At 46.4% G+C, this 24,222-nt stretch overlaps 2 protein-coding genes across 10 annotated transcripts in view; one reads left to right on the top strand and one right to left on the bottom strand.

Annotated features, from left to right (window-relative positions):
- ASAP2 (ArfGAP with SH3 domain, ankyrin repeat and PH domain 2) overlaps positions 1 to 8,481 on the top strand; it is a 158,156-nt gene extending 149,675 nt beyond the window's left edge. For all 4 annotated transcript variants that reach the window (XM_024999543.2, XM_024999541.2, XM_059891824.1 and 1 more), the window contains 4 exons: positions 3,688 to 3,737; positions 4,195 to 4,286; positions 4,641 to 4,763; positions 6,018 to 8,481. In XM_024999543.2, coding sequence (XP_024855311.1) covers positions 3,688 to 3,737; positions 4,195 to 4,286; positions 4,641 to 4,763; positions 6,018 to 6,092 — 340 coding nt within the window. In that variant the 3' untranslated portion in view covers positions 6,093 to 8,481. The remainder of the gene's footprint in view (positions 1 to 3,687; positions 3,738 to 4,194; positions 4,287 to 4,640; positions 4,764 to 6,017) is intronic.
- ITGB1BP1 (integrin subunit beta 1 binding protein 1) lies at positions 5,488 to 24,081 on the bottom strand. 6 transcript variants are annotated; one of them, XM_005212966.5, is made up of 9 exons: positions 23,975 to 24,081; positions 18,014 to 18,122; positions 16,936 to 17,039; positions 13,983 to 14,061; positions 12,534 to 12,670; positions 10,580 to 10,672; positions 9,995 to 10,144; positions 9,405 to 9,496; positions 5,488 to 9,138 (listed from the first exon to the last, which is right to left on the bottom strand). In XM_005212966.5, exons 3-8 carry the CDS (start codon positions 17,005 to 17,007, stop codon positions 9,425 to 9,427), a joined length of 603 nt encoding a protein of 200 aa, XP_005213023.1. In that variant the 5' UTR covers positions 17,008 to 17,039; positions 18,014 to 18,122; positions 23,975 to 24,081; the 3' UTR covers positions 5,488 to 9,138; positions 9,405 to 9,424. The 6 variants fall into 6 exon arrangements, with proteins under 6 accessions (XP_005213023.1, NP_001029620.1, XP_005213024.1 ...); NM_001034448.2 differs by lacking the exon at positions 5,488 to 9,138 and having other exon boundaries at positions 9,167 to 9,496; positions 23,975 to 24,053; XM_005212967.5 differs by lacking the exon at positions 5,488 to 9,138 and having other exon boundaries at positions 9,236 to 9,496; positions 24,011 to 24,081.
- Positions 24,082 to 24,222: the final 141 nt, after the last annotated feature.

Here is a 24,222-nt window from a genome sequence, read left to right as displayed (position 1 = left end):
ATTGGCAGGCAGATTCTTTATCACTGAGCCACCTGGGAAGCTCTTAACCTGGGAAGCTTCCACCTGGGAAGCTCTTAACCTTCCAAAATTCAGACTCCAGGTTTGCCATTTGTCTAAATAAATGTCCTTTACCACATTTATTGTAGTAAAGCTCATGGGATCCAGTTCATGGCTTTCAGTCTGGATCTTTATGGTAGAGAAGTGGTTCCTTTTAGTGGAATGATACTTAGACGCCAAAATCTGGGTGCTCGGTGTCTTCATTGCCATTGGAGTGTCAGTGCTCCCAGGCAGGCCTTGTGAGTGATCAGAACTAGGGATACACATGTGTATCTTCATACATGTACATGGATGCTTGTATACATGTATAAACACATTTATTTCTGTTTCTTGTCTATATGGATGGAAATCCATGAGTTCACACACTCTCCAATTTCTCTGGTTCTGAGTAACAAACCACACAAAAATGTATTGACTTAAGACACAACTGTCTTATGCTCACGAGTTTGGGTCAGCACAGGGGGAGTGGCTTGTGTTTGCTTGACAACATCTGGGCCTTTAGCCAAAAAGACTCGAGGGCTGGGGGTTGTTCAACAGAGATTCATCAGGGGAGGCCTCCCCAGTCCACACATATGGTTGGTGCTGGCTGTCAGCTGGGACTCCAGCTGGGGCTCTCGGCTGGAATACTTAGCATGTCCTGGCCCGTCTCACATCAGGGTGACTGGGCCCAAGAGCAAGTCCTGGAAACCAGCAGGACATCACATCTGCCTTCTGCTACTGCTCGGCACAGGCAGAGCCTGGACTTGGTCAGGGGAAGGTGGGGCACTGCAGTGGCCATGCAGTCCATTCTCGATGTTTTAAATGCTCCACAGGGTTCATTCTATATAGCTTTTTATTCCTTTCTGCATTTGTCACTCCCCTTTCGAATGGTAAAAAAGTCCGGCTCCCATGTTTACTTAACCCTTAGGAAACACATCTCCCATCTCCGCCTTCTCCTCTGTGCAGAAGCCTCCTCTCCCTGCTGGAATCTGGGACCCTCCTGGGTCTCCAGCTCCCCTGACAGGCCAGCCCCTGCCCCCAGCCAGGTGGATGCCTTCCTGTGTTCCCTCAGGCAAACCCCCCTCCGGCCCCCATCCATGGACACCTTGGGCTTTGACTCCCTGGGGTGAGGTGGTCTGTTTTCACCCCTGCTCCCAAGTAGGTGATGGAGCCTCTCAACATAGAAACTACATCCTGCATCTGAGAAATCTTCATTGATTGTTTTTTTTTTTTAATGACTTAGCATCTGTATTTTTCTGTTCTAAGTTATAGTCTAATTCTTACTATTTGGATATCAGATCCCCTTGGCCTTTCCTCTATGTGTATCACCTTTTCTCTTTATTAGAGTAAGCTGATTGCTCTAACAGCCAACCCCTGGACCATCTCAGTGGTTTAACGTAAGGAATTCACTTCTTGCTCCCACGAGGTTGAATGTCCCCATTCTTGCTTGTACAGCAAACCCAAGGGGGTGAGTCAGAGACTCAGACCCCTTCTACTTCTGACTCCACCATCTTTATCCCCTGGGCCGAGGGTTAATTCAAGATTGCCGGGAGAAATATCAATAACCTCAGATACGCAGATGACACCACACTTATGGCAGAAAGTGAAGAACTAAAGAGCCTCTTGATGAAAGTGAAAGAGGAGAGTGAAAAAGTTGGCTTAAAACTCAACATTCAGAAAACTAAGATCATGGCATCTGGTCCCATCACTTCATGGCAAATAGATGGGGAAGCAATGGAAACAGTGGGAGACTTTATTTTGGGGGGCTCCAAAATCACTGCAGATGGTGACTTCAGCCTTGAAATTAAAAGATGCTTGTTCCTTGAAAGAAAAACTATGACCAACCTAGACAGCATATTAAAAAGCTGAGACATTACTTTGCCAACAAAGGTCCATCTAGTCAAAGCTATGGTTTTTCCAGTAGTCATGTATGGATATGAGAGTTGGACTATAAAGAAAGCTGAGCGCTGAAGAATTGCTGCTTTTGAACTGTGGCATTGGAAGAGTCCCTTGGACTGCAAGGAAATCCAACCAGTCCATCCTAAAGGAAATCAGTCCTGAATATTCATTGGAAAGACTGATGCTGAAGCTGAAGCTCCAATACTTTGGTCACCTGATGTGAAGAACCAACTCATTTGAAAAGACCCTGATGCTGGAAAAGATTGAAGGCAAAAGGAGAAGGGGACGACAGAGGATGAGATGGTTGGATGGCATCACCGACATGATGGTCATGAATTTGAGCAAGCTCCATGAGTTGGTGATGGACAGGGAAGCCTGGCGTGCTGCAGTCCACGGGGTCACAAAGAGTCAGACATGGCTGAGCAACTGAACTGACTGAGGGTTAATTCTGCAGGAGGAGAAACAGGGAGGGCTGGCAAACCCCTGGGGCCGGAGTGATGCTCTCACTCAGGCCAGTCCCGTGGCCCCACCTAGAGGCAGGGGCTGGAAGTGCAGCTGCACTGCAGAGGGGCCAGTTCCCAGCCCCCTTCTGGTTCTCCATTCCGACCTTGTTTTCCTGCTTGCTTGCTTTTTGCAGTCAGCTTTCTGGGAGATTTTCTCAGCTTTTTGCCATCATATAATGTTCATGTTAATAGTATCCTAGTGGTTTCACAGACTCATTTTCTCTCATCTCTTCCACAATTCTTTCTGTTCTGACTTCTGTTATGTCATGGACGTTTCCCATAAGTGTGGTCTTCCCTGTCGCTAAGTTGCCCCTTCATATGCAGCATTAGAAGCTGGCAGACTGCACCCTGATGCACAGAGCTGCTGGCATGGGTCTTGCCGTAGAGCAGTCTCCCTGGGAGGCCCTGGTATTGGACACTGCGGGTTCCTTAGAGAACAGACTTCTAGTCTATTGCCCGAATGGAGCATGTTCTCTGGGAATTGAATGTAGAAGTAAAGATAAGCTTTCACTTGGCCCCTCGGTCCTGAGGGGAGCCGAGCCATGGTCAGTCTTGGGGGGTTACACCAGGGGTCACAGTACCGAGGACGACACGGGCCAGAGGGGCCCAGACAGTCCTGGCAGAGCCCCCAGGGCCTGCGGATTGATCCAGCCCCACCTGACACAGGAGGAGACCTGAGCCACGTGGGATAGGAACATGGGAGGCAGAGCTGATTGCGTGCCCAGCTTCCTGCCCAGACCCGGGGTGTTGGCTGCAGGCTCATGCAGGACAGGAGAGTCCCGGGAGGAGCCTAGTTTTGTAATCAGGAACCCTTGGGGTCTGGTGCTGTCCTCTGGGTCTCTCATTCTTTCTTTTTCCAAGAGCAAAAATTAACTTGGATTGGCAGTTGATAAAATTAGCTTGCCCGTTTTCAGTTTGAACACAGGTCCTGTAGAACAGGGAGTGAGGTAGGGCAGTCACATGCCTTTCGGGCTTCCTGTACCAGTGACTCTTGGCTGCCCAAGGGGTGCTTATGGTCAAAAACCTGCCTGCCGAGGCAGGAGATGTTAAGCAACGCGGGTTCGATCGCTGGGTCAGGAGGTTCCCCTGGAGAAGGGCATGGCAACCCACTCCAGTATTCTGGCCTGGAGAATCCCACGGACAGAGGAGTCTGGTGGGTTACAGTCTGTGGGGTCGCACAGAGTCGGACACGACTGAGCAACTCAGCATGCACGCGTGTGCCAGTGACACTATTTCCCATTCTTCGTAGGCCTGACAAGTCCAGCCCACTGATTAACAAAGGCCAGCCGAGAGGACCTGGTAATTATTTCACCCGAACTGGTCTGTGAGGGCAGAGTGGGGGATGTGTCCCATCGTGGTCAGCTGTCTCCTGGCCCAGCTGTCCTGTCCAGGGCAGGGCAGCCACCCTGCCCCCGGAAGAGCCCCTGATGCCCCTGTTCCTGGGGCTGCCTGGTACCATACCCCACATTCCACTCCCCTTCTGTCACTGGGAGTGGGTGGGGGGCCCGGCAGAGGGTGGGGGGCCTGGTCAGTGGAGGAGGTTATAGCATCTGTCCCATGGTGACAGCTGCAGGCCAGCACTCTACAAAGGCCGCAGGGGAGTCACAGTTTCTTCGGCCTTCAGGGGACTTTCTGTCAATTACAAAAACCTCAGGAAACCTGCCTTGTGAACCTGACACAATGGCCTTTACGTTGTTTCTGTCTCGTGGTGATGGCTGAGGGGGCATATTGTGAAGTTTTCATTTTGGCCCTAAAGCAGTGGACCTCTCTGGAACAGAAGCTCTGGGTCCTCTGTCCAATGCCGTGGTCATGCAGCCCCCAGCGCCCATGCCCAGGAAGTCCCAGACGGTGAGTGGATGAGCCCCTTCTTTTCTGCCTCTCTGCCCTGGCAAGGAGTGTGCGGGTTATCCTCCAAGGGCTCAGATCTAAGCCAGAAACAGCCCGGAGCTCACAGCTCAGGAGCGGGCTCTAGGATCGACCCGTCTGCACACCAGGCACCAGGCTGCCACTCTCTTCCCTGGGCTGGCCTCCTCCGGGAAGTCCCCCTGCCACCAGCTGCACTGAGCCTCCCCAAGTTGCCCCGGGTTGGTATGCAGGCCTGCAGGCCCCAGGGACCTGTTGGAAGCAAGGCAGCCCGGTTCTCCCCTGAGCAGGTGTGTCTCCCCACACACTGAGCTCTGAGCCCCCTTCTCCTTGACGCAGACCAAGCTGAAGCCCAAGCGGGTCAAAGCCCTGTACAACTGCGTGGCCGACAACCCCGATGAGTTGACGTTCTCTGAGGGGGATGTGATCATCGTGGATGGCGAGGAGGACCAGGAGTGGTGGGTGAGTCTGGGCCTGAGGGGGTCTTTCCCCAGGTGAGGCTGCCCTGCCCTGAGCAGCTTCAGCTGTCCTTTCCGTTTCCCCCTACTTCTGAGGGGTTCCCCTTCGTGGGCGAGCCACGTGGGCTGCAATTTCCAGAGTGCACCTGAGCGTCTGCAAGGAGGCTGTGGCCTTGGGAGTCTCGGGCTGCTGCCTCCTCCGCAGTGCAGCGACAGATCAGTGCTTTTTAACCTTTAGATTCTGACCAGCAGTGGATGTGTGCTTAGTTAGTTGCTAAGTCGTGTCTGACTCTCTGCAACCCCATGGACTGAAGCCCGCCAGGCTCCTCTGTCCATGGGATTTCCCAGGCAAGAATACAGGAGTGGGTTGCCGTTTCCTTCTCCAGGGGGTCATCCCGACCTAGGGGTCACACCTGGGTCTCTTCCATCTCCTGCTTTGGCAGGCGGGGGTTCTTTTTCCGCTGAGCCACCAGGGAAACCTGAAGTCACAGCCAGCCTCTGAGCCTTCTTTAAATAGAAATATACGGCATGGTGTTCCCTGGTGGCCTAGTGGGTAGAACTTGGTGTTTTTCACTGTCGTGGCCCCTGGTTCAATCCCTGGTCAGGGAACTAACATCCTGCAAGTCGCATGGCATGGCCAAAAGATATATTTTTTAAAGTATCAAGTACGGAAATGCTGCCCGTAACTTCCAGGGCTCCTCCACTCATAAAAAAAAAACACACACACATTTAAATTTTGGTGGTTTTCTTTTAGACTTTTACTTACCTACTTAATTTACATCGAGATCAGACTTGATATAGAACTTACATAATTTTCCCAGAGCAAAAGTGAATGATTTACTGAAGTCTCATAAATGCTTGCCTACATTTAAATAGGGCTCCCTCATGTTTGCCACTTTCTGTGACTTTGAAGCTCACAAACTTCTGACATTCAGTCCCTTCGTCTATTAAAAAAGCAAAAACACAGATGGGGTGGTGGTCAGATCCTGTCCTATGTGCCCCCCAAGACTGCCAGGACTGTGGTGGGGGCATCTTTGAGGGCACCGACTGCCCTTGAACAGGAGTTCCAAGTAGTAGGCAGGGACTGTTTGAAATGTGAGTGGAAGAAACAACAGTTCAGATGTTTTACCCAAGTAATTCTTTCCCAGAAGTTCTTCCAGAAAGTCTTTTTTTTTTCCCCTCTCCAAATGCTAAAATGCCCTTCAGAGTTTCCAGCATTTAGAATTTTTATAACTACCTAACCTTGTATTCATTTCAGATCGGCCACATTGACGGAGATCCCAGTCGCAAGGGAGCATTTCCTGTGTCTTTTGTGCACTTTATTGCTGACTGAATTGCTACTGAAGAAAAACACTTCTTTTAAAAGTCATGTCCTGTTTCATTTTTGGTACCAGTATTCTTGCCAGATAACCTGTTTCATGACTTGTAATGTACCCACTTTCTTTAATGCCACTGTTCTGCTTTATAAACTCAAAAGCCAATTTATATATATATATCAATGAATTGTTTTTATATTTTGTGTTTTTCATGAAACATTGCTATACTTTTATTAGGAAAAACTCAATTTCCTAAGAGGTGAACTGAATTTTTTTTTTTTTTTCCGAAAAGTGATTTTAACTACATAATCAAGCCTGAATCTACAGCATTAGCTGAACCTCAAAATAGTTTTGAGTGTTGGGAAGAAATGTGTCCTGCTTTTCTTGGCCCATTTCTTTACTCGGTGACCTTTAGCACAGTTATTCTTTTTAGAAAGCCAGTAAACTTTTGCTTTCCAATTCTGCAGCTAACCTGCACTTTCTAGATAAAATGCTTCAGTTCACCTTTAAAGACTTTTTTTTTTAAAGATACCTTGAAAGTTTTCCTTTGGAATCCACCTGACATTTATTTAAAGCAACTTGGGATCCTACACGTAAGCGTCGTATGTTCCAGCACCTGGTGTGCGAGGTTGCAGCTGTCATTGTGTCCTGCATGAGTGTGTAAACTATTATGAACAAGCCTACCTAAGCCAACTAAAGATGGTTTGCTATGGCATACGTCAGCTCCAGATTGTATAAAACTGCATTTCCTGAATTCGGTTGAAAACTAAAGATGACGGATGGTGACACGGTTCTTAAAGCTAGTTTATGCGCTTTAGGTGTCCTGGGATTCGCTTTCTTGAGCCCCCTGGCTACAGCCAGAGTACCGTCACCAAGTCCTCGCTGTTTCCTGCCGAGTGTGCCGCTGCCTTCCCTCCTAGCTCGAGAGAACGTTTCCTCGATTTAGTGTCTTGTGTTTATAGAATATACCAACAGGAATGGTAGTTACACTGTCTTGCAATTTAATCTGTCCACTTGTTTGTAATCACGAACATATCAGAAATCTGTAGGTCCCAGGTAATAAAATAACCCCAGACATCTGGATTTCCTGTTGAAGTCCCATCATATCATTCTTAAACTTAAGCTACTGGGGGCAGGGGGTGGGGGTTAGGTTGTATACAATAAAATAAAAACTCATTAGGTTTAATGAACTTGACTATCATACCTCTTCTTAGTCACGGTGAGCGTAAGATTCAGAGTAGGTATGTTGAAAAATCTGGCGCTCTCTGAGAATAAATAGGCATGTGATGCCAACTTAGATTTTTACCAAAAGCGGTAAATTTAAGGATAGGCTTGGAAAGCAAGGCGACGATGCGGTTTCTGCATGTCATGATGGTACATTTGATTGAAGCAGCCTGTCTTTATTATGCAAGACTCTTGTTGAGTGTAGAGCTTTTTTTATTTCATTGTATTTTTTTTTTCATTGATATTATAAAGGAAGACAGAACAAACTGGAATGTTTTACGATGTTGTATGGCAATTGTGTTTTTGCCTTTCAAAGTTCTGGGTAAAAATGTGTTAGATCTGTAATTACAGTCTTTATTTCCTTTTTGTTTTTAAGCACTATGTCTGTTTTCATGAATTGTTCACTTGTTTTTGAACCCTTCATCTAGTTACTTCTCTCACAGACTGAAGGACGTAATCAGCTGTTTTGCACAGTGCACTTCATGTGTCTATCTTAGCACAGCCCTCCCACATCTGTACCTTATGCTCAGTCAGCCTTTTGCCTACTTGGTGCCAGCTATGTAAGGAATTAAAGCTGATCCATATCAACAGTGGAACACCAGTCCCAAACTGATACATCAGGGTCACTGGTACACACATAAATACCTAGGAAATATTTTCCCAGTCTACAATTTGGTGGTGCTATTGTGCAGTAATTAATATTACTCTTACCAGAAGAGAAATTATATTAACTTCCCTACTAATGATGTCCTTTCCTAGTTATTTGCTCTTTGCAAATTAAAAAAAAAAAAAGCAACTGAGAAAAAGGAAAACACTGTAGATAATCTATTTATATTTAAAGTTTACGTTTTGTGACCTCAGCTGCAGGATTCCGGCATTTGGCATGCCATCCTCCATCAGGTCTGACCTCTAGGGATGGCAACTCAGAAATCTGTCCACGGACTAATGGTTAGCGTGTGATCTGTGAAGGGTGGGAACCACGACTGCAGCCTGGATGCTATCTGAGATGTATGATATTCAATTCATTCACTCGATTATTTCCGTCTAGTTGCAGCGCAACTGTATATATTGTATAACCTAAATCAGTTATTTTCATTGTCCTAATTAGAGCATGTTTAATAAGTTTACTCTTCTTGTTAACTAGTCATCTGACTGGAAAAAAATAAAATACTTTTAAATGGACATGGTGTTTTTCATGTTTTTAATCTTTTGAGTGTTCAGTTTTTCATGTTTTTAATCTTTTGAGTTGCTTCAGTTGTGTCTGACTCTTTGCAAACCCATGGACTGTAGCGCACCAGGCTCCTCTGTCCATGGAATTTTCCAGGCAAGAACACTGGAGTCGGTTGCCATGCCCTCCTCAAGGGGATCTTCCCAACCCAGGGATCGAACTACCATGTCTCTTTCGTCTCCTTAATTGGCAGGCAAGTTCTTTACCACTAGCGCCACCTGGGAAGCCCCCTTTAGTCTTTAGTAAAGCACTGTATATAAAAAGTCTTTTAAAAAAAATACACTAGTTTACTGAACATGAAATTCTTCACAGTGTATGACTTCTAACATGATCAGTAATCTTTGAGGGTTTTCAAAGATAATTACTGTGATTTATATTGTGGTTTGCTAACAGGTTATCCTGACAATACACCTTTTAAAGTTTCCCTTTTTGTGACTTGAGTTGACAGCATCACTGTTTCAAACCAACATGATTCGTGGGTCCCTGGCCCAGACCTCTGCCTGATTAGAGCTCTGAGCTGGTGAGACTGCATCGCCAGCCAGTGCTGCAGGACAGGTGACCTAGGTCTTCCTCAGAAAGTTCTCCATGCTCATTACTCATCGAGGGTGCTTCTGTAACACATAAAAGTCATTAGGCTTATTTGTGTCTAAAAGCAACAAAAGATGTTGCTCTTTTAGTTCCAGTAGGTAGGTAACTTCAATGAGCTAATTGGCTGTTAAATAAGACACATTTTACTAGAAAAACAAATGACTGGTATTTTATACACTTGCATTTTCTTCAGAAAATCCAGAGCAAAAGATCACTCATATTTCTGTAACAGTTCAAAACTGTAGACTGGAAACAAACTATTGAGAAAACAGCTGAACATGAAGCTTACTTCCTCCTTGACTGCAGAATTCAAGGTTTCTCAGAAGTCAATACAGAGTCGAAAGCAGTGGATAAAACTTTGCAGATTGCTTGTGCTTGTTCCTACATAAGTGAAGATACAGTAAAAGAAATAGTAAGTCTGTTCCCCAACTAGATCAGACCCTCCTAATACCTGTCCTAAACCTACAAACCACCAGCGTGGGGACATCCAGGACACGGCCTGCCTGGGTCACCACTTCCTGGGGCCCTTTAGTAACTGCACGCAGTAACACAGGACCCGCGGCCATTGGGAGGGACCCGCACGAGTCAGGACTACGAGGTTCAAGAAAGTGGGGCTGCTGGTGGACGACACACCCCTTCTGCTCACCTGCTTTGCATTCCCTCAAGAGGCAGGAGTGCTGGTTCTGGGCTAACAGCTCACAGCCTGCAGTAGGCTGGTCCGCTGGCTGACCTGCTGTCTGATACATGCATTTCCCTTATGCCAGGTATCAGACAACGTGGCAGACAGCATCTCTCCTGCCTTTGAAAAACCTAAATAATATGGTTTCACCACTTGGTCTGATGAATGAGACTAGTAACCAAGGAGACTGAAAACCTTACCAGGCTGTTGCACTGGTAAACCCACAGGCTGTATTCTTGGTTGTTTGCATCTGTGGTCTTCAGAGCCAGTAAGCTCTTTCCTGACCCGAGACCATCATCATAACACACCATCCGGATGATTAAATACAGAGCGTGCCGATGCAGAACGTCCTGCAGAGGTCAGGGGAAGAAGAACCGTGCTATTTCTTCACATGTCCACATTTTCCACTGCAGAATTTACCGTGAGGCTTTAAACAGAATGTATCCATCCATGGGTCTATCTGGCTGAACACAGTTTTTACAGGTTTTTCACCAAAAGGGACATTCCGGTGAGCTTGGTTAGGGGCCAATTTGCCTTTAGAATCATGCCTCCCTACGTAAGTTCTAAGAAAACTGAGACAATCTAAATCCACGGCCCTGTTTTCTACACCCAGCTGACAGCTGCTCTGAATTGGCGTGGGGTCCTAAGCTGAAAACGCATGATGGACCAGCCGTGGGTGTGGGGTGGGACAGGGGGTGGGGGTGGGCTTGGGCCCTGTGCTGTGATTCCTGGTCTGAACTCCCCAACACGTAAAACCCATTTTCCCCTTTAATTAAATTACTTACATACTGATCTGATGTAGATACTTTTATACCGTACTTGGAAACTCCCATAATAAATTCTTCCTCCAGAGGAACGAAGGGCAACTTTCCATCTTGCTTTAAAGTAAAAATAAATTACATTTTAAAAAATCATGTTTCCTTCTTGATTCTGATTAGTCAATTTTAGCATCTGGCCATCGCAAACCCAAACCCTTTAAAGAATGTGGGGCACACAACAGCCCCGCCCTCTTCTCTCCAAAGAGGCAGAAGAAATACCCCCTCACCTTTTTTTTTTTTAAGTAAGATGTCCACAAATTTGACCAGAACTGAGATCCATGTGCTCCATGGTTCTTGTTTGTAAATTGACACTCCTCACAGATACCAGTGGGGCTTATATATTTACACTAGAAAAACATAAGGCTCCTTTTTCAAAGTTTACCGTAACGTCAGCACATTAAATAATAGGAAACATGCTGCAGGAACCACTCTCAAACAGTTTATATCCTACGCAGGTGATGATATGTCTGGTTATCCCAGTGTCCCAGGGCTTTGGGCGAATAAATACAGCTTGACAAATGGTTTTTCAGCTCTTGAAAACATCCATTAGTACTTTGAGCTCTTCAGAAACAAGGAAGACAGCAGATAATGCCTGATGGTTTTCCTAGCAGAATATCACATTTTATCTGCTTAGTGTGCCTGACTTGCCTTCTCTACAACAAATACGATACTGTCAGCCATCAGTAGATGTTCCACACGGTCGACATTTTTGTGGAACCGTTTGCCTGCACTGAAGAAATTACAGTCATGAGCTGTGTCCACCGACCTTAGTTCGAGTCCTCAGACGCAAGCACACCCTCATGCCTATCACCTCTCACACAGGGTAAAGCAACTCCAAGAACCCACAGCAATGCTACTGTCAGTCGTGAAGTTCTGACAAGCCCAGTTCTACAGTGCTGTGAGAGACTGAGCAGTCCGTCAGTGTGAAAATAATCCTCGTGTACTTTGTGGGGGGCGGGGGGAGCGCTATTAGCAAACTTTCAGGAGACTATTAGTTGTTGCTTGCACAATGCTGGAATGACTTTATAGATTCCAAAGTAAAATGCTGGGATAATCGTGTTAGTTGCCTGGTCAACGGCAGATGAGACTGGCTGATTTCCCCTCAGACAGAGGAGACTTCCTTCAGGAGGACACGAACGGCATATGAACCGAGCTCACCTCTGTGCGTTAAGAGACCACATGATCTTAAGAGTGACTGACATGCTACAAATTTGGTAAGGGAACCTTCCCATTGCAGTAACATCCCTTTGTTCATGAACACAAAGATGGCAGTTCCATCTTCTAGAGACTCGGGGAGCAACTGACTGTGGCCAGAGTCAGGCTTCCAGCTCATCCACTCCCTTCACTGCTAAGAGTACCGACCTCACAATACTTGATGCACAAACCTGACACTTTTGTCTTCATTTTCACTCTGAATTTTCTTTCGTGATGAATTTATTCTTTTATTTTCTCGGCCTGGATATATTTTCAAAACCCACCTCACCTCAATCCTTGCTGGAGACAGGGTATGAATAGAGAGAGATGGGAGTTCAACACCATGAATGAGATTGCTCATTCAAATAACTGAAAACAGTTCCATGGAGACACAGTTAAGAGTTGCCAGAGTGCTCTAAAGCTAAGCCTGTGGTGTGCACTCGCTCACTGCGCTCAGCTCCCCGTTTAAACAAAGAGACGTCCTCAGTCGGCCCCAGAAAGAGTAAAAATCCACTGTTTGAAGGGAGGAACTAAGTCCCTGTGTTCCTCCATGACTCGGTCCCCAGGTCCCTCCTCTGACCACCGCGCTCAGTGACATCTTAACAGTGATAAAAGCGTGGCTTCAGGAGAAGCAGTGAAGAGACTGGAAGAGTGGCATCTGTCTCCAAAGCCACGAATTCACCCCAAAATCTGAGAAAAAAAAATTCTTTTTTTTTTTTTTTTTTACCTGAGCAACATCTATATAATTTATCAGGTCCAGTGGCCCCTCAAGACTTTTCCCCTCTGAGAGTTTCAGTTTCTCAATGGCACCAACATACTTTATTCGAAATTCTGCACAGGTGTCTGAATTGTTGTTGCTTTGTCCTAAAGGTGAAGGAAAAATCGTTTAAGAGTAAGACTTCAAAAGAAACAGCTGCGTTACAGGGTATCTTTAACCCCTCCCCACACAAGAAATCGACTGTATCATTAGAACTAAAACTTTAATAAAAATTAAGAATTTTTAAATGCAAACTTTTTGATGTAATGGGAAAGAACTTGAATTTTCACTAACCTTTCCCTCAGTGACTCACAATGTACTAAATGTATAAAATCTCAGTAGGAATAAATTAAGTATTAATAGCCTTCACTTCATCAAAAAGAAAAACTAAAATGTCAACTTGACAATGATTGAGCACCTCTATAATGCATATGACATTTGATTATTTTTTTGGTTTCTTCTCCCACTTTCCCGGAACTTTAACTTTCTTTCCTGATTCAGGAAACCTGATCTACCTTTCCCATTCAGCCAGAAAAGACCAGGCTTTCTTTCCCCCAGTGTAGATGAAGTAATGCCAGACAGGACCAGATGGTAAGAGGTGAAGAACTCCATGTGCCATAAAGTCCAGCCAGTACAAGGTACCACAAAGGATTTACAACATCTGACATAGTAAGGGAATACCTGGTCATTCTTAGATCATGTTTATGTAACACAAAGATGCCCACATTTTTAATATTTCAAAGCACCTGGATAAAGACAATAGACCTTATGCTACTATATCCCCTTTTACACCTCTCCTGCTCTCACCACCTTGCATGGACTGAGTTGTCTGTGATCCCCAAAGAAGAAGGATTTTGTGTAACAAAATGAATGTAGTAGGTTTCCAATTAGACACCAGCTAACAGGTGGGTCAGAAGCCACCTTTTGATTTCTAGAGAGCTGTCTTTCAGGAGGCTGCATAAATGTTTCCAAGGGCCAGTGACAGACCCCTGCTTATAACCGTGTGCTCCTGATGTTAACGAGCTGGTACATCTCTGGGAACAAGGCTCCTTAGTCTTTTTAATCAGCAGGACATTGTTCTATCCCCCGCAAACAATGTAACTCCAAAATAACTCACCCTCCACCAGCCCACTTCTTAACAAAGCTATTCTAATACTTCTAAACTGTCACTACCAAGTAGCCACACATAATTTCGCTCCACAACCATTACGAGCAGTTTGCTCCCATGGCTTTCACTACCCATTCCTCACCCCAACCCTCCTTCCACCAGATCCTGGGCCATTTCTGAACTCTTATCAAAAATGACAGAGCGGAGAAAGAAAACCCCAAATACTCAAGAACTCCTCGTCCACTCTGGTAAAACCATGTGAACCTCAGTTAAAAGCCCGAGATGATGAACGACCCCACCTCCGTCCATACCTGAGCTCTTGGTGGAGTCGGTGTCGAGGCTTGCCACCGTGCTGGACCGTGAGAGCCCCCCAAGGCTGGAGTCTACAGACTGAGAAATAACAATCAAACACACACACACACACATTTTAAACATAATCAGAAGCACTATCTTCTTTCAAGTTTTTTACCAAACATTCAAATGACTTATTTACTATCACTGAATTAACACATATAAAATCAGGTCAGTTATTCATGCAGATCGACTGCGACAGAGTCTTTTGAAGACAAATTCCATAGCAGACTTCAAAAAAAAAAACAACCCATAATCCCAACTGCTCTTCCCATAACACAATAAGTCTGGGATCAACACTTTCAGTTTAAATTAAAGCCATTACCTCTATAGCCTTATAAGATAGTTGATATATACATCATATTGAGACTTGAAATTTCACATCGCATGTGAAAATCTATACTTCACTTTCACATTATTTCCACAGAACCCAAGAAGAACTCTGTGCAGAATGCAGGCAGGGAGTGTTCTCCTGTTTAGTAAATGAGTAGAGAGATGCAGAACGGTGAAGTGATTTACCCAAGGTTACGTCTAGTCACCCCAGATCTCAACCCCACGTCTCCTGACCCTCACCCCGGTATCGCAATGCCTCCAACTACTACCTGGCCCCAGCAGGTAAACACAGGTGGAGCGGCAGACCAGAGAATAACTGTGATGTGAATTACAAAGAAAAACCAATGAAACTGTTCAGCAAAATTCAGAGAATCATACGTGTCAGTGTAGTTTGTTCTATAGAATCATACTCTCAGTGTGCTTAATTTTTTAGAAATAAGTAAAAACCTTTGATTAAAAAAAAAATCACTTTTTGGGAATTCCCTGGTTGTCCAGGGGTTAGGACTCAGCACTTTTACTGCCGGGGCCAAGAGTTGATCCCTGGTTGGGGAACTAAGATCCCACAAGCTGCACGGCTTGGCCAAAAAAAAAAAAAAAATCACTTTTTTATGCTTCAAATCAAAATTACATTTTAAAAATACAGTCAAATTTTCATGTTTAAGAAGTGAATCAAGATGAATGTAAAAATGTATCAAGTCTTCAATTTTATTTCTTCCCTTTCTTAATAATTGCATTTCTGGGAATCTCAAACAAGAGCAGAGCTATATGCATAGACAGGGTCATCATCACGTTGGGCTTCCCTGGTGGCTCAGATAGTAAAGAATCCTCCCACAATGCGGGAGACCTGGGTTCGATCCCTGGGTTGGGAAGATCCCCTGGAGAAGGGAAAGGCTACCCCCTCCAGTATTCTGGCCTGGAGAATTCCATGGACTGTATAGTCCATGGGGTCGTAGAGTTGGACACGACTGAGTGACTTTCATTTTCAAACAAGAGCAGAGCTGTATGCACAGAGAGGGACATCATCACGTTTGTGTGGTTCTGACAACCTGGAAAAAACCTGAATATTCAAAGAGTGAAGGAAGGGGACCTGGAATTAAGATGCTGTTACAGAGTCAGGCTGCCTTCTGGGAAGGGAGTAACAGAGCGAGCTTTTGTGCTTCCAGTTACCCCCATACGCAGGAGAAGGCCAGAACCTAGCGACCCCCTGAGCAAGGAGGAAGGGAAGGGAGAAACTGGCCTATTTCCCCTGGTTCTGAATGCAAGAGCAGAAGCTTACTTCATCCTAGAGCACACGTCTAACTGTCACAAGCCTGCATAGAAGCCACACGAGACTCCCCGTCACTTGGGGGTAAGACCTCACTCAGGAGCACGGGTCTTTCTGCATCCCCCCAGCACCCCCAACCCTGCCAGGGTGGCAGGACCTTGAATCAGCACACGAGCTCTGGTCCGACTCGGCCAGCAGCAGGTCCGTGCATCTCCCCTTCTCCATTGTCTGAACTAGAAAACAGGAAACTGGGCCCAGTTCAAGCCTACGGGCCTCATGCTGAGGTAACAGCCAGGTGATTCTCTATGAGCCTCAGGAATTTAGATGCCTTAAAGAAAATCATAGTCGTCCCATTCCCAGACCGCACAGGTCTCCAAAAATGTCAGGTTTCCATGGTTTCGGCTACACGCTGAGAGCTCAGCCCTCCCGCCTGACGGAAATTCCTGCAGGGCAGTGGTGTCAGTGGTGTCGTGTTCTTCCCTGAGTGTGGCTATCCTCACCCAGGGCGCTGCCCCCAGGCTGGCAGGAGGCACCCCCTGGAGGTTCTAGGCCTTGGGCTCCTCTCCTGCCACCTGCCTCGCCCAGTCCAGGTTCTGGGCACAGACACCTTTCACAATTGGGAGCTCACAAAGGTGAAGAATGATTTTAAAAAGGCTTTCTAGTCCTGGGGGCTTCCCTGGTGGCTCAGACGGTAAAGGATCTACCTGCAATGCAGGAGACCCGGGTTCGATCCCTGTGTCGGAAAGATCCCCTGGAGAAGGAAATGGCAACCCACTCCAGTATTCTTGCCTGGAGAATTCCCTGGATGGAGAAGCCTGACAGGCTACAGTCCATGGGGCTGCAAAGAGTCGGATACAACTGAGCGACTTCAGTTTCAGTTTTCTAGTCCTAGTCCAGTGGGCCAGGACTCGGGACTCTGAGGGCCCTGAACACTCAAATCAGCACATTTGCCTCACTCTCCAACTCACTCCCTGTGGTGGACACAGAATTATAATGACACACACACAAGTCAAGCCCTAGAATCCAAGACATCCAGTTCCTTGACCGCCTGTCAATTTCCTTGACCAGTGTTTCAATGAGACCTCTCACAGGTCCCAATTCATCTACATTAGTGGATTTAAGGACTTCAAAAAAATCTACCAAAGCAAAATAAAATTAAATCAAATGCAGGATGTATCTTGTGCAAAAAAAAGAATGTAAAAACCTCCAGTTTGAAGAATATCAGCAGGTCTGCCACACTTAGTACCTTTCATGCAGCATCGCTCAGAAGAAACAGTTCTCACTGTTATGACCGAAGTCTCCGCTCTACCACCTACCTTGCTCTTGGTACTGATTTCACTGCTCTGGGAACTGCTACTGCTGTGGCGCTTTTTGCCTTTCCGAAACATCTTCCACCATAGCTTGATCTGCAGGCGCTCCTCTGGAAAAGCAAGCTTTGTTTAGATATATGGAGAGAAGCAACTTTAAATCCCTTTACAACATAGTAGGAATAAAATTAAATAATAATCATCAATTCCTCCCAGTTCCCTGGTATACTTCTTTTCCTTAAAAAATAAATATTCCCTGCCAACCCACAAAATTTGGATACTATTTCATTCTTATACTTTTCTTGAATAACCAAGTTTTAACCCAGTGAACCTGAAAGGTAGGAACCCTTTTGTCGTCTCTAGAAGTATGAAAAGCACCAATCTGAGGTACCAGACACCTGTCAAATAGTCTCAAAATAGTCAAGTGCCTGCCTTCTCTTTAATCAAGCCCAGACATTAGTAAAATATGTGACATATTAGTTTATCAACCAAGATTCTGAGATCAGTTACCGTCTCCACTTGCTGTTCTGTAAACAGCAGGGCCAAGAACTGAAAGCACTGATGCCTCTGGGGTTTGGTGCATTTTTCTTAAAGTCGCAAACTATGTTTAGGGAAAGGCAGACATGACAATAATGTCAGGTGCTACCTCTCGCCTCATTCCAGTAAGGCCAGGAAGGTGACCTTAAATATTCCAGAGTCAGCCTTATGTAGATCTTTAATGAACTATTTCTCCTTACCCACTTCATAGGAGCAAGCATATTATACTTGAACAATGATGAACTGGCCAGAGAAATGTTTCATAGTTCAAGTGCTTTCACACTGTCTTACTTAATCCTCACAGCATCTGGAGACACCCGGAGTCTGCTCCAAGTGTTCTGTGCGGGTCTGTCTGTGCGGGTCTGTCTGCGTCCTGTATCCCGCTGGGCTCTGCCCCCAACCCCCACAGGGGTTTACAGAAGGGAGGTTAGAATCCACGTTTCACAGATGAGGGAACTGTGACCCATCTTTCAGGAGAATGTATGAATTCGAGAAACTAACAATTGTTTACTAAAGACTGATTCTACAGAGGGAAAGAGGGTCTGCTTACTGCAGAATCGAATGCTATTCTACCGTCTTCAAAGGTTCCAGAGAGCGGTCTGCAAAGATAGCTTCCTTTCACTCTGACATGGTCAGGTCTTGACAGAAAAACAAGATACCTGATGAAGGAAAAGAATGAGTAAATCAGTGAATGTCCCTCTCCAATGAACAGTTTCTCCCAGTGAAACTGGAGATACTCCCCTCCCCAACCCCCCCACCAAGTCCATTCACAAGCATCTGACCTTTGACTTGACTCCTGAGCCCAAGCATTTTGATCAGCCCCATCATCCAATTTATTTCTATTATTTTTGCTTCATTTGTGGAGTAGCAAGAACACCCAACTCATTCATTCATTCTTTCTTTCCTCAGTGGCCAGCAAGCCCCTATCAGGTGCTTGGACTACACCAATGAATAAGACAGATAAAGTCTCTGACCTCAGGGAGCTTATTTTTTATTTATTTTTAATTACTTTTATTTTTTTCGGTGTGGGACCTTAGTTCCCCCACCAGGAATCAAACCCACGCCCCCTGCACTGGAAGCATGGGGCCCTAACCCCTGGACCACCGGGGAAGTCCAGGGGGCTCATTTTTACAGGGAGCAGCCAGACCAACATGAAAACCAAGTATCAAACATGTTATTTGGAAATAATAATTGCTCTAAGGGGAACTAAAGCAAGTTAAGGAGATAGTGATCAAAGGAAGGGGTGACTCTGTGAGATAGAAAAAAAGACGTTCTGAGGAGATGACAGCCAAGACCTGAGAGAAGGAGGAGCAGACATGATGCGGAGAAGCAGGACCGTGAGTGGAGCACACAGCAAGTGCACAGGTCCTGAGGGACGCCAGCTGACGCGAGGGCCAGTGAGACGCCAGGACGACTAGGAACAGGAGGCGGAGGGACAGGGACAGGCGAGGCAGAGCCACAGAGCACCTCGCAGGCCACAGCAGAAGCTGGGGTTTTATTCTGGCTTTCACAGGAAGTCTCTGGAAGGTTTCAAAGAGCAGTCAGGTGGTACGATCAAATTTCTGTTTTAGAAAGATGACTGGCTGCTGGGTAGGGAACTAGCTACAGAGCGTAAGAGTAAAAAGAGAGAGACTACTGAGAAAGCTTTGGTGGGTGACTTGTTGGATAACTCTGTTGCCGACGAGAGCTTTGCCATTGCGGGATACTTTTCCGTTAGAGAAGGCAAGAGAGCCTTATTCCACGGTATGCCCAAAACTGGATAACCCTAGCAGCACAAAGTACCATAATCTTTCAAGTCTATCTATCTATCTATCTATCTATATATATATATATATATATATAAATTTTAATGATTTTTTAAAAATTTGATAGTATTGTTATAGATTCCCAAAGCATCTATTCAAACCCCTAGAATACTAGAATGATTTGAAAGTCACTACATTATAAGGCCTTGGCAACTCCTTAAGACTTTCTTTTTTCATCATTAGTCTAGGAGCTGTAGGGGAAAAGCCCTTATGAAAGCCTTTGATATCTGCCACTATTTTGATGCATGTTCTTAATTAAGCAAATCATTCTCATCTCTGAATTATTCATGCATAAAGATGAGGCCAAAGATACTGCTACTTGGATGTTGCACAGACTCATCAAAGGCAGAAATGCCTAAAGCAGAAGCCATCTTCCCCTCCACACCTGCTCCTCTCCTCTCCCTTTCAGTAAATTACATTATTTCTAGTATAAAGTGGGAAACCACCAACCCCTCACTGTTCTCCAGCCCCACATCCAGTTAAACCCAAGATGCAGTGATTCTACCATCTGTAGATTATACCATTCATGAATCAAACAGGGCCTGCATTGTTCTAGACTATGGTTACATAGAAATACTTTTTCATTATCTGATGAAAGTGATAGATCCTTAACCTATAAAAAAATGCACAAAGTGTGGAATGCAATTTAAGGAATTCACCAGCCTCCAGGAGACATTTCAAGGGAGAGGGACCCTGTCCTGAGACAGGTTGGGTCCTGGGACCCTTTGCTGCAATGCCTGCATCTGGACAAATGCCTCCTTGAGCAACAAAATATGAAGAAACTATACGGAACTAAAAATAACCATGTGCGTGCATGCACAAATATCTTGGAGGAAAAGCTATGACAAACCTAGACAGCAAATTAAAGAGCAGAGACATGGCTTTGTAGACAAAGGTCCATATAGTCAAAGCTATGATTTTTCCAGTAGTCATGTACAGATGTGACAGTTGGATCATAAAGAACGCTGAGTGCTGAAGAATTGATGCTTTTGAATTGTGGTGCTGGAGAAGACTCTTGAGAATCTCCTGGACAGCAAAGAAATCAAACCAGTCAATTCTAAAGGGAATCAAACCTGAATATTCACTGGAAAGACTGATGTTGAAGCACCAATACTTTGGTAAAAGAGCTGACTCATTGGAAAAGACTGATACTAGGAAAGATTGAAAGCAAAAGGAGAAGAGGGCAGCAGAGGATGAAGACAGTAAGATAGCATCACTGACTAAACAGACATGAATCTGAGCAAACTCTGAGAGATAATGGAAGACGGGAAGCCTAGCGTGCTACAGTCCATGGGGTCCCAAAGAGTAGAACACAACTTAGCAACTCAATAACAATACACGTGCAGTTGGGGCAAATTCTGGACAGGCACAAAAAGACCAAAAACCCAACTACCACTTCTAAAGACCAAAAACAGGGTACTGCACATGCCTCCTGCACTCACCACCAAGTTCAGTTCAGTTCAGTTGATCAGACATGTCCAACTCTTTGCGACCCCATGAATTGCAGCACACCAGGCTTTCCTGTCCATCTCCAACTCCCAGAGCTTACTCAAACTCATGTCCATCGAGTTGGTGATGCCATCCAACCATCTCATTCTCTGTGTCCCTTTCTCCTCCTGCCTGAAATCTTTCCCAGCATCAGGGTCTTTTCAAGTAAGTCAGTTCTTCGCATCAGGTGGCCAAAGTATTAGAGTTTCAACTTCAAAATCAGTCCTTCCAAGGAGCAAGTGTCTTTTAATTTCATGGCTGCAGTCACTGTCTGCAGTGATTCTGGAGCCCAAGCAAAGAAAGTCTCACTGTTTCCATTGTTTCCCCATCTACTGGCCATGAAGTGATGGGGCTGGATGCCATGATCTTTGTTTTTTGAATGCTGAGTTTTAAGCCAGCTTTTTCACTCTCCTCTTTCATTTTCATCAAGAGGCATTTAAGTTCCTCTTCACTTTCTGCCATAAGGATGGTGTCATCTGCATATCTGAAGTTACTGAAATTTCTCCTTGCAATCTTGATTCCAGCTTGTGCTTCATCTAGCCCGGCATCTCACATGATGCACTCTGCATAGAAGTTAAATAAGCAAGGTGACAATAAGCAAGGAGTACCTTGAGGTACTCCTTTCCCGATTGGAACCAGTCTGTTGTTCCATGTCTGGTTCTAACTGTTGCTTCTTGACCTGCATACAGATTTATCAGGAAGCAGATAAGGCAGTCTGGTATTCCCATCTCTTTAAGAATTTTCCACAGTTTGTTGTGATCCACAGTCAAAGGCTTTGTAGTAGTTAATAAAGCAGATGTTTTTCTGGAACTCTCTTGCTTTTTTGATGATTCCAACGGAAGTTGGCAAGTTGACCACCACCAAAGGGGTGGGAAAACCACCTAAAGCCACCCCTCCTGCCTGGCCCCTAAACACACCCCTACCCTCTGGCCAAGCTTTGCTTGAATTTCTTGACTGGACTCTTATCAATTTCTATTGATTAGGGAAGGCTAAGACCACTGGTTGGTATCAGTCCTAGCTGGACTTCTTGCCATTTCAAATCTATCACCAAGCTCCAGCTAAAATGATTTATTTAAAACTCAAGTCAGATGCCATGTAACCAACTTAAAATCTTTCACTGGCTCCATAAAGTTAAAGCCTGAAGTCAAGGCTCTTTGCCAGGACAAGCACAGTTGGTCCTGCCTGACCTGGCTCACATCGACCTCTCCAGTCTCATCTTCCACAATCAACTTCACACTCACCTAATATGTAAAGAATGCACAGCTGCTTGAGGTTCTCAGCATGCATTATGCTCCCTGTTTCCACACTTTGCTCCTGCTGTTCCCTCTGCCTACAATACTCTTCCACCTTCTACTTGATTTGCTAACTTCGGTCACTGTCAAGACTCAGTTCAAACTTCTTCTAGAAAGCCTCCAAGTTGGGCTAAGGGATGGTCCTCCACATCTTGATCTTAGCATGAGTCGGCTACTGACCACTTGTAACTATCTCAGAACTGTGAGTGCATCAAAGACCAGGGCTAGGTCATCTCTGTATACCCGATGCCTGGCACAGCCTGACAGAGGCCACGCTAGCCAACTAGAGAACTTTCTTATGAGATAATACCCAGATGACAACTTCCACATATTGAATACCTACCATTTGCTGCCCAGTGCTCACTGCCATATACATACGTACATAGAGGTATCTACATGTATATGTATGTGTATGTATGTGTGTTACCCTGGTGGCTCAACAGTAAAGAATCCTCCTGCCAATGCAGGAGCCCGGGGATCGATCCCTGGGTGGGGAAGATCCCCTGGAGAAAGCAATGGCAACCCACTCCAGTATTCTTACCTGGGAAATCCCATGGACAGAGGAGCCTGGAGGGCTAACAGTCCATGCTCAGTAGCTCAGTCGTGTCCAGCTCTTTGTGATCCCAAGGACTGTAGCCCGCCTGGTGCCTCCATCCATGGGGATCTTCCTGGGGAAGATCTTCCTCATCCTGGGGATCTTCCCGCCCCAGGGATCTAACTGCTGTCTCTTACATCTCATGCATTGGCAGGCAGGTTCTTTATCACCAACACCACCTGGGAAGCCCAAAGTCCATGGAGTCACAGCAGAGTCAGACACTACCGAGCGACAAAAAATGCCATATATATATGTCCTTATGCTGTATATACAGTACCTCTGACCCTCTCTACTTACCAGCAAGGTTGCAATATTATAGCCCCTTTCAAATGAGGCAGCCAAAGCTCTAAGTTTATTAAGCAGCTTGCCCAAGGCCACAAGGCTAATAATCAGTTTGGTTCAATCACTTAGTCGTGTCTGACTCTATGACCCCATGGACTGCAATACACCAGGTCTCCCTGTCCATCACCAACTTCCCGGAGCTTACTCAAACTCATGTCCATTGAGTCAGTGATGCCATCCAACCATCTCATCCTCAGTCGTCACCTTCTCCTCTCGCCTTCAATCTTTCCCAGCATCAGGGTCTTTTCCAATAGGTCAGTTCTTCACATCGCCAAAGTATTGGAGTTCCAGCTTCAACATCAGTCCTTCCAATTAATATTCAGTGCTGATTTCCTTTAGGATTGACTGGTTGGATCTCCTTGTAGTCCAAGGGACACTCAAGTCTTCTCCACAGTTCTTCCGCGCATCAGCTTTCTTTGTGATCCAACTCTCACATGATTAAGGCCAAATCTGGAGCCTCGGTAGAGCTGCCGCCAAAGCTCCTCGCAGACTCCACCCAGCTCCCCAGGTATTCGTCGCCGTCGTGACCGCCTGCCACGTGCTGGTGCGCTGCACAACAGATAGACACAGCCCCGGCCCCGCGCTGCGGGGAAAACCCCAGCGAGCGGAGAAACCGACAAGATCCCGCACAAAAAAAGGCGGCCGCTCTTCGTCGCCCTGAGCTCAGATCACCGCCGGGCGCGGGGAACAGCCCCGCGGGTGTTCGCACCCCATCGCCTTCCGACAGGACTGGCCAGACGCCACACCCGTCGTCACCGGGGCCGCAGTCCCAGGACCCTGCCTCTACCCGCAGGCCCAGGCCCGCTGCGCGGCTCCCGCCGTCCGCCTGGCGCTGTCCCCCGGACCCGGGGCCCGTGGAAGGCGGGTCCCTGCGGAGACGGCGGCACCACCCATCCGCCCCGCGGCGCTGGCCTCCCCGCCGGCGCCACCCTCGGGGCCCTCGTCCCTGACCACGCTAGGCCCGAGCGCGGCAACGGCCGGGCTCTCACCTCCGCGTGGTCTGCGCTCAGGCGTCAGACACCCACCGCCGGGGCAGCCAGAGGAGCCGCGGCGGCCCCTACGCTCCTAACTCCAGCGCCAGCTCTTCCGGGCCCCCGAGCCCCGCCCACCAGGGCCCGCCCCCGAAGCCTCGCGCAGGCGCAGTCCGGACCCCGCCCCAGGTCCCCGGAAGCCTGGGCTGGGAGGAGCCTTGCGAGTTGGGCTCTACGACCGGAAGTCGAAGGGAGGAACCTAGTGT

This window comes from Bos taurus, chromosome 11 (genome assembly GCF_002263795.3).
Source record: "Bos taurus isolate L1 Dominette 01449 registration number 42190680 breed Hereford chromosome 11, ARS-UCD2.0, whole genome shotgun sequence".
NCBI lineage: Eukaryota > Metazoa > Chordata > Mammalia > Artiodactyla > Bovidae > Bos > Bos taurus.
The sequence above is the reverse complement of the archived record's forward strand: the minus strand, read 5'-3'. Positions and strand labels throughout refer to the sequence as shown.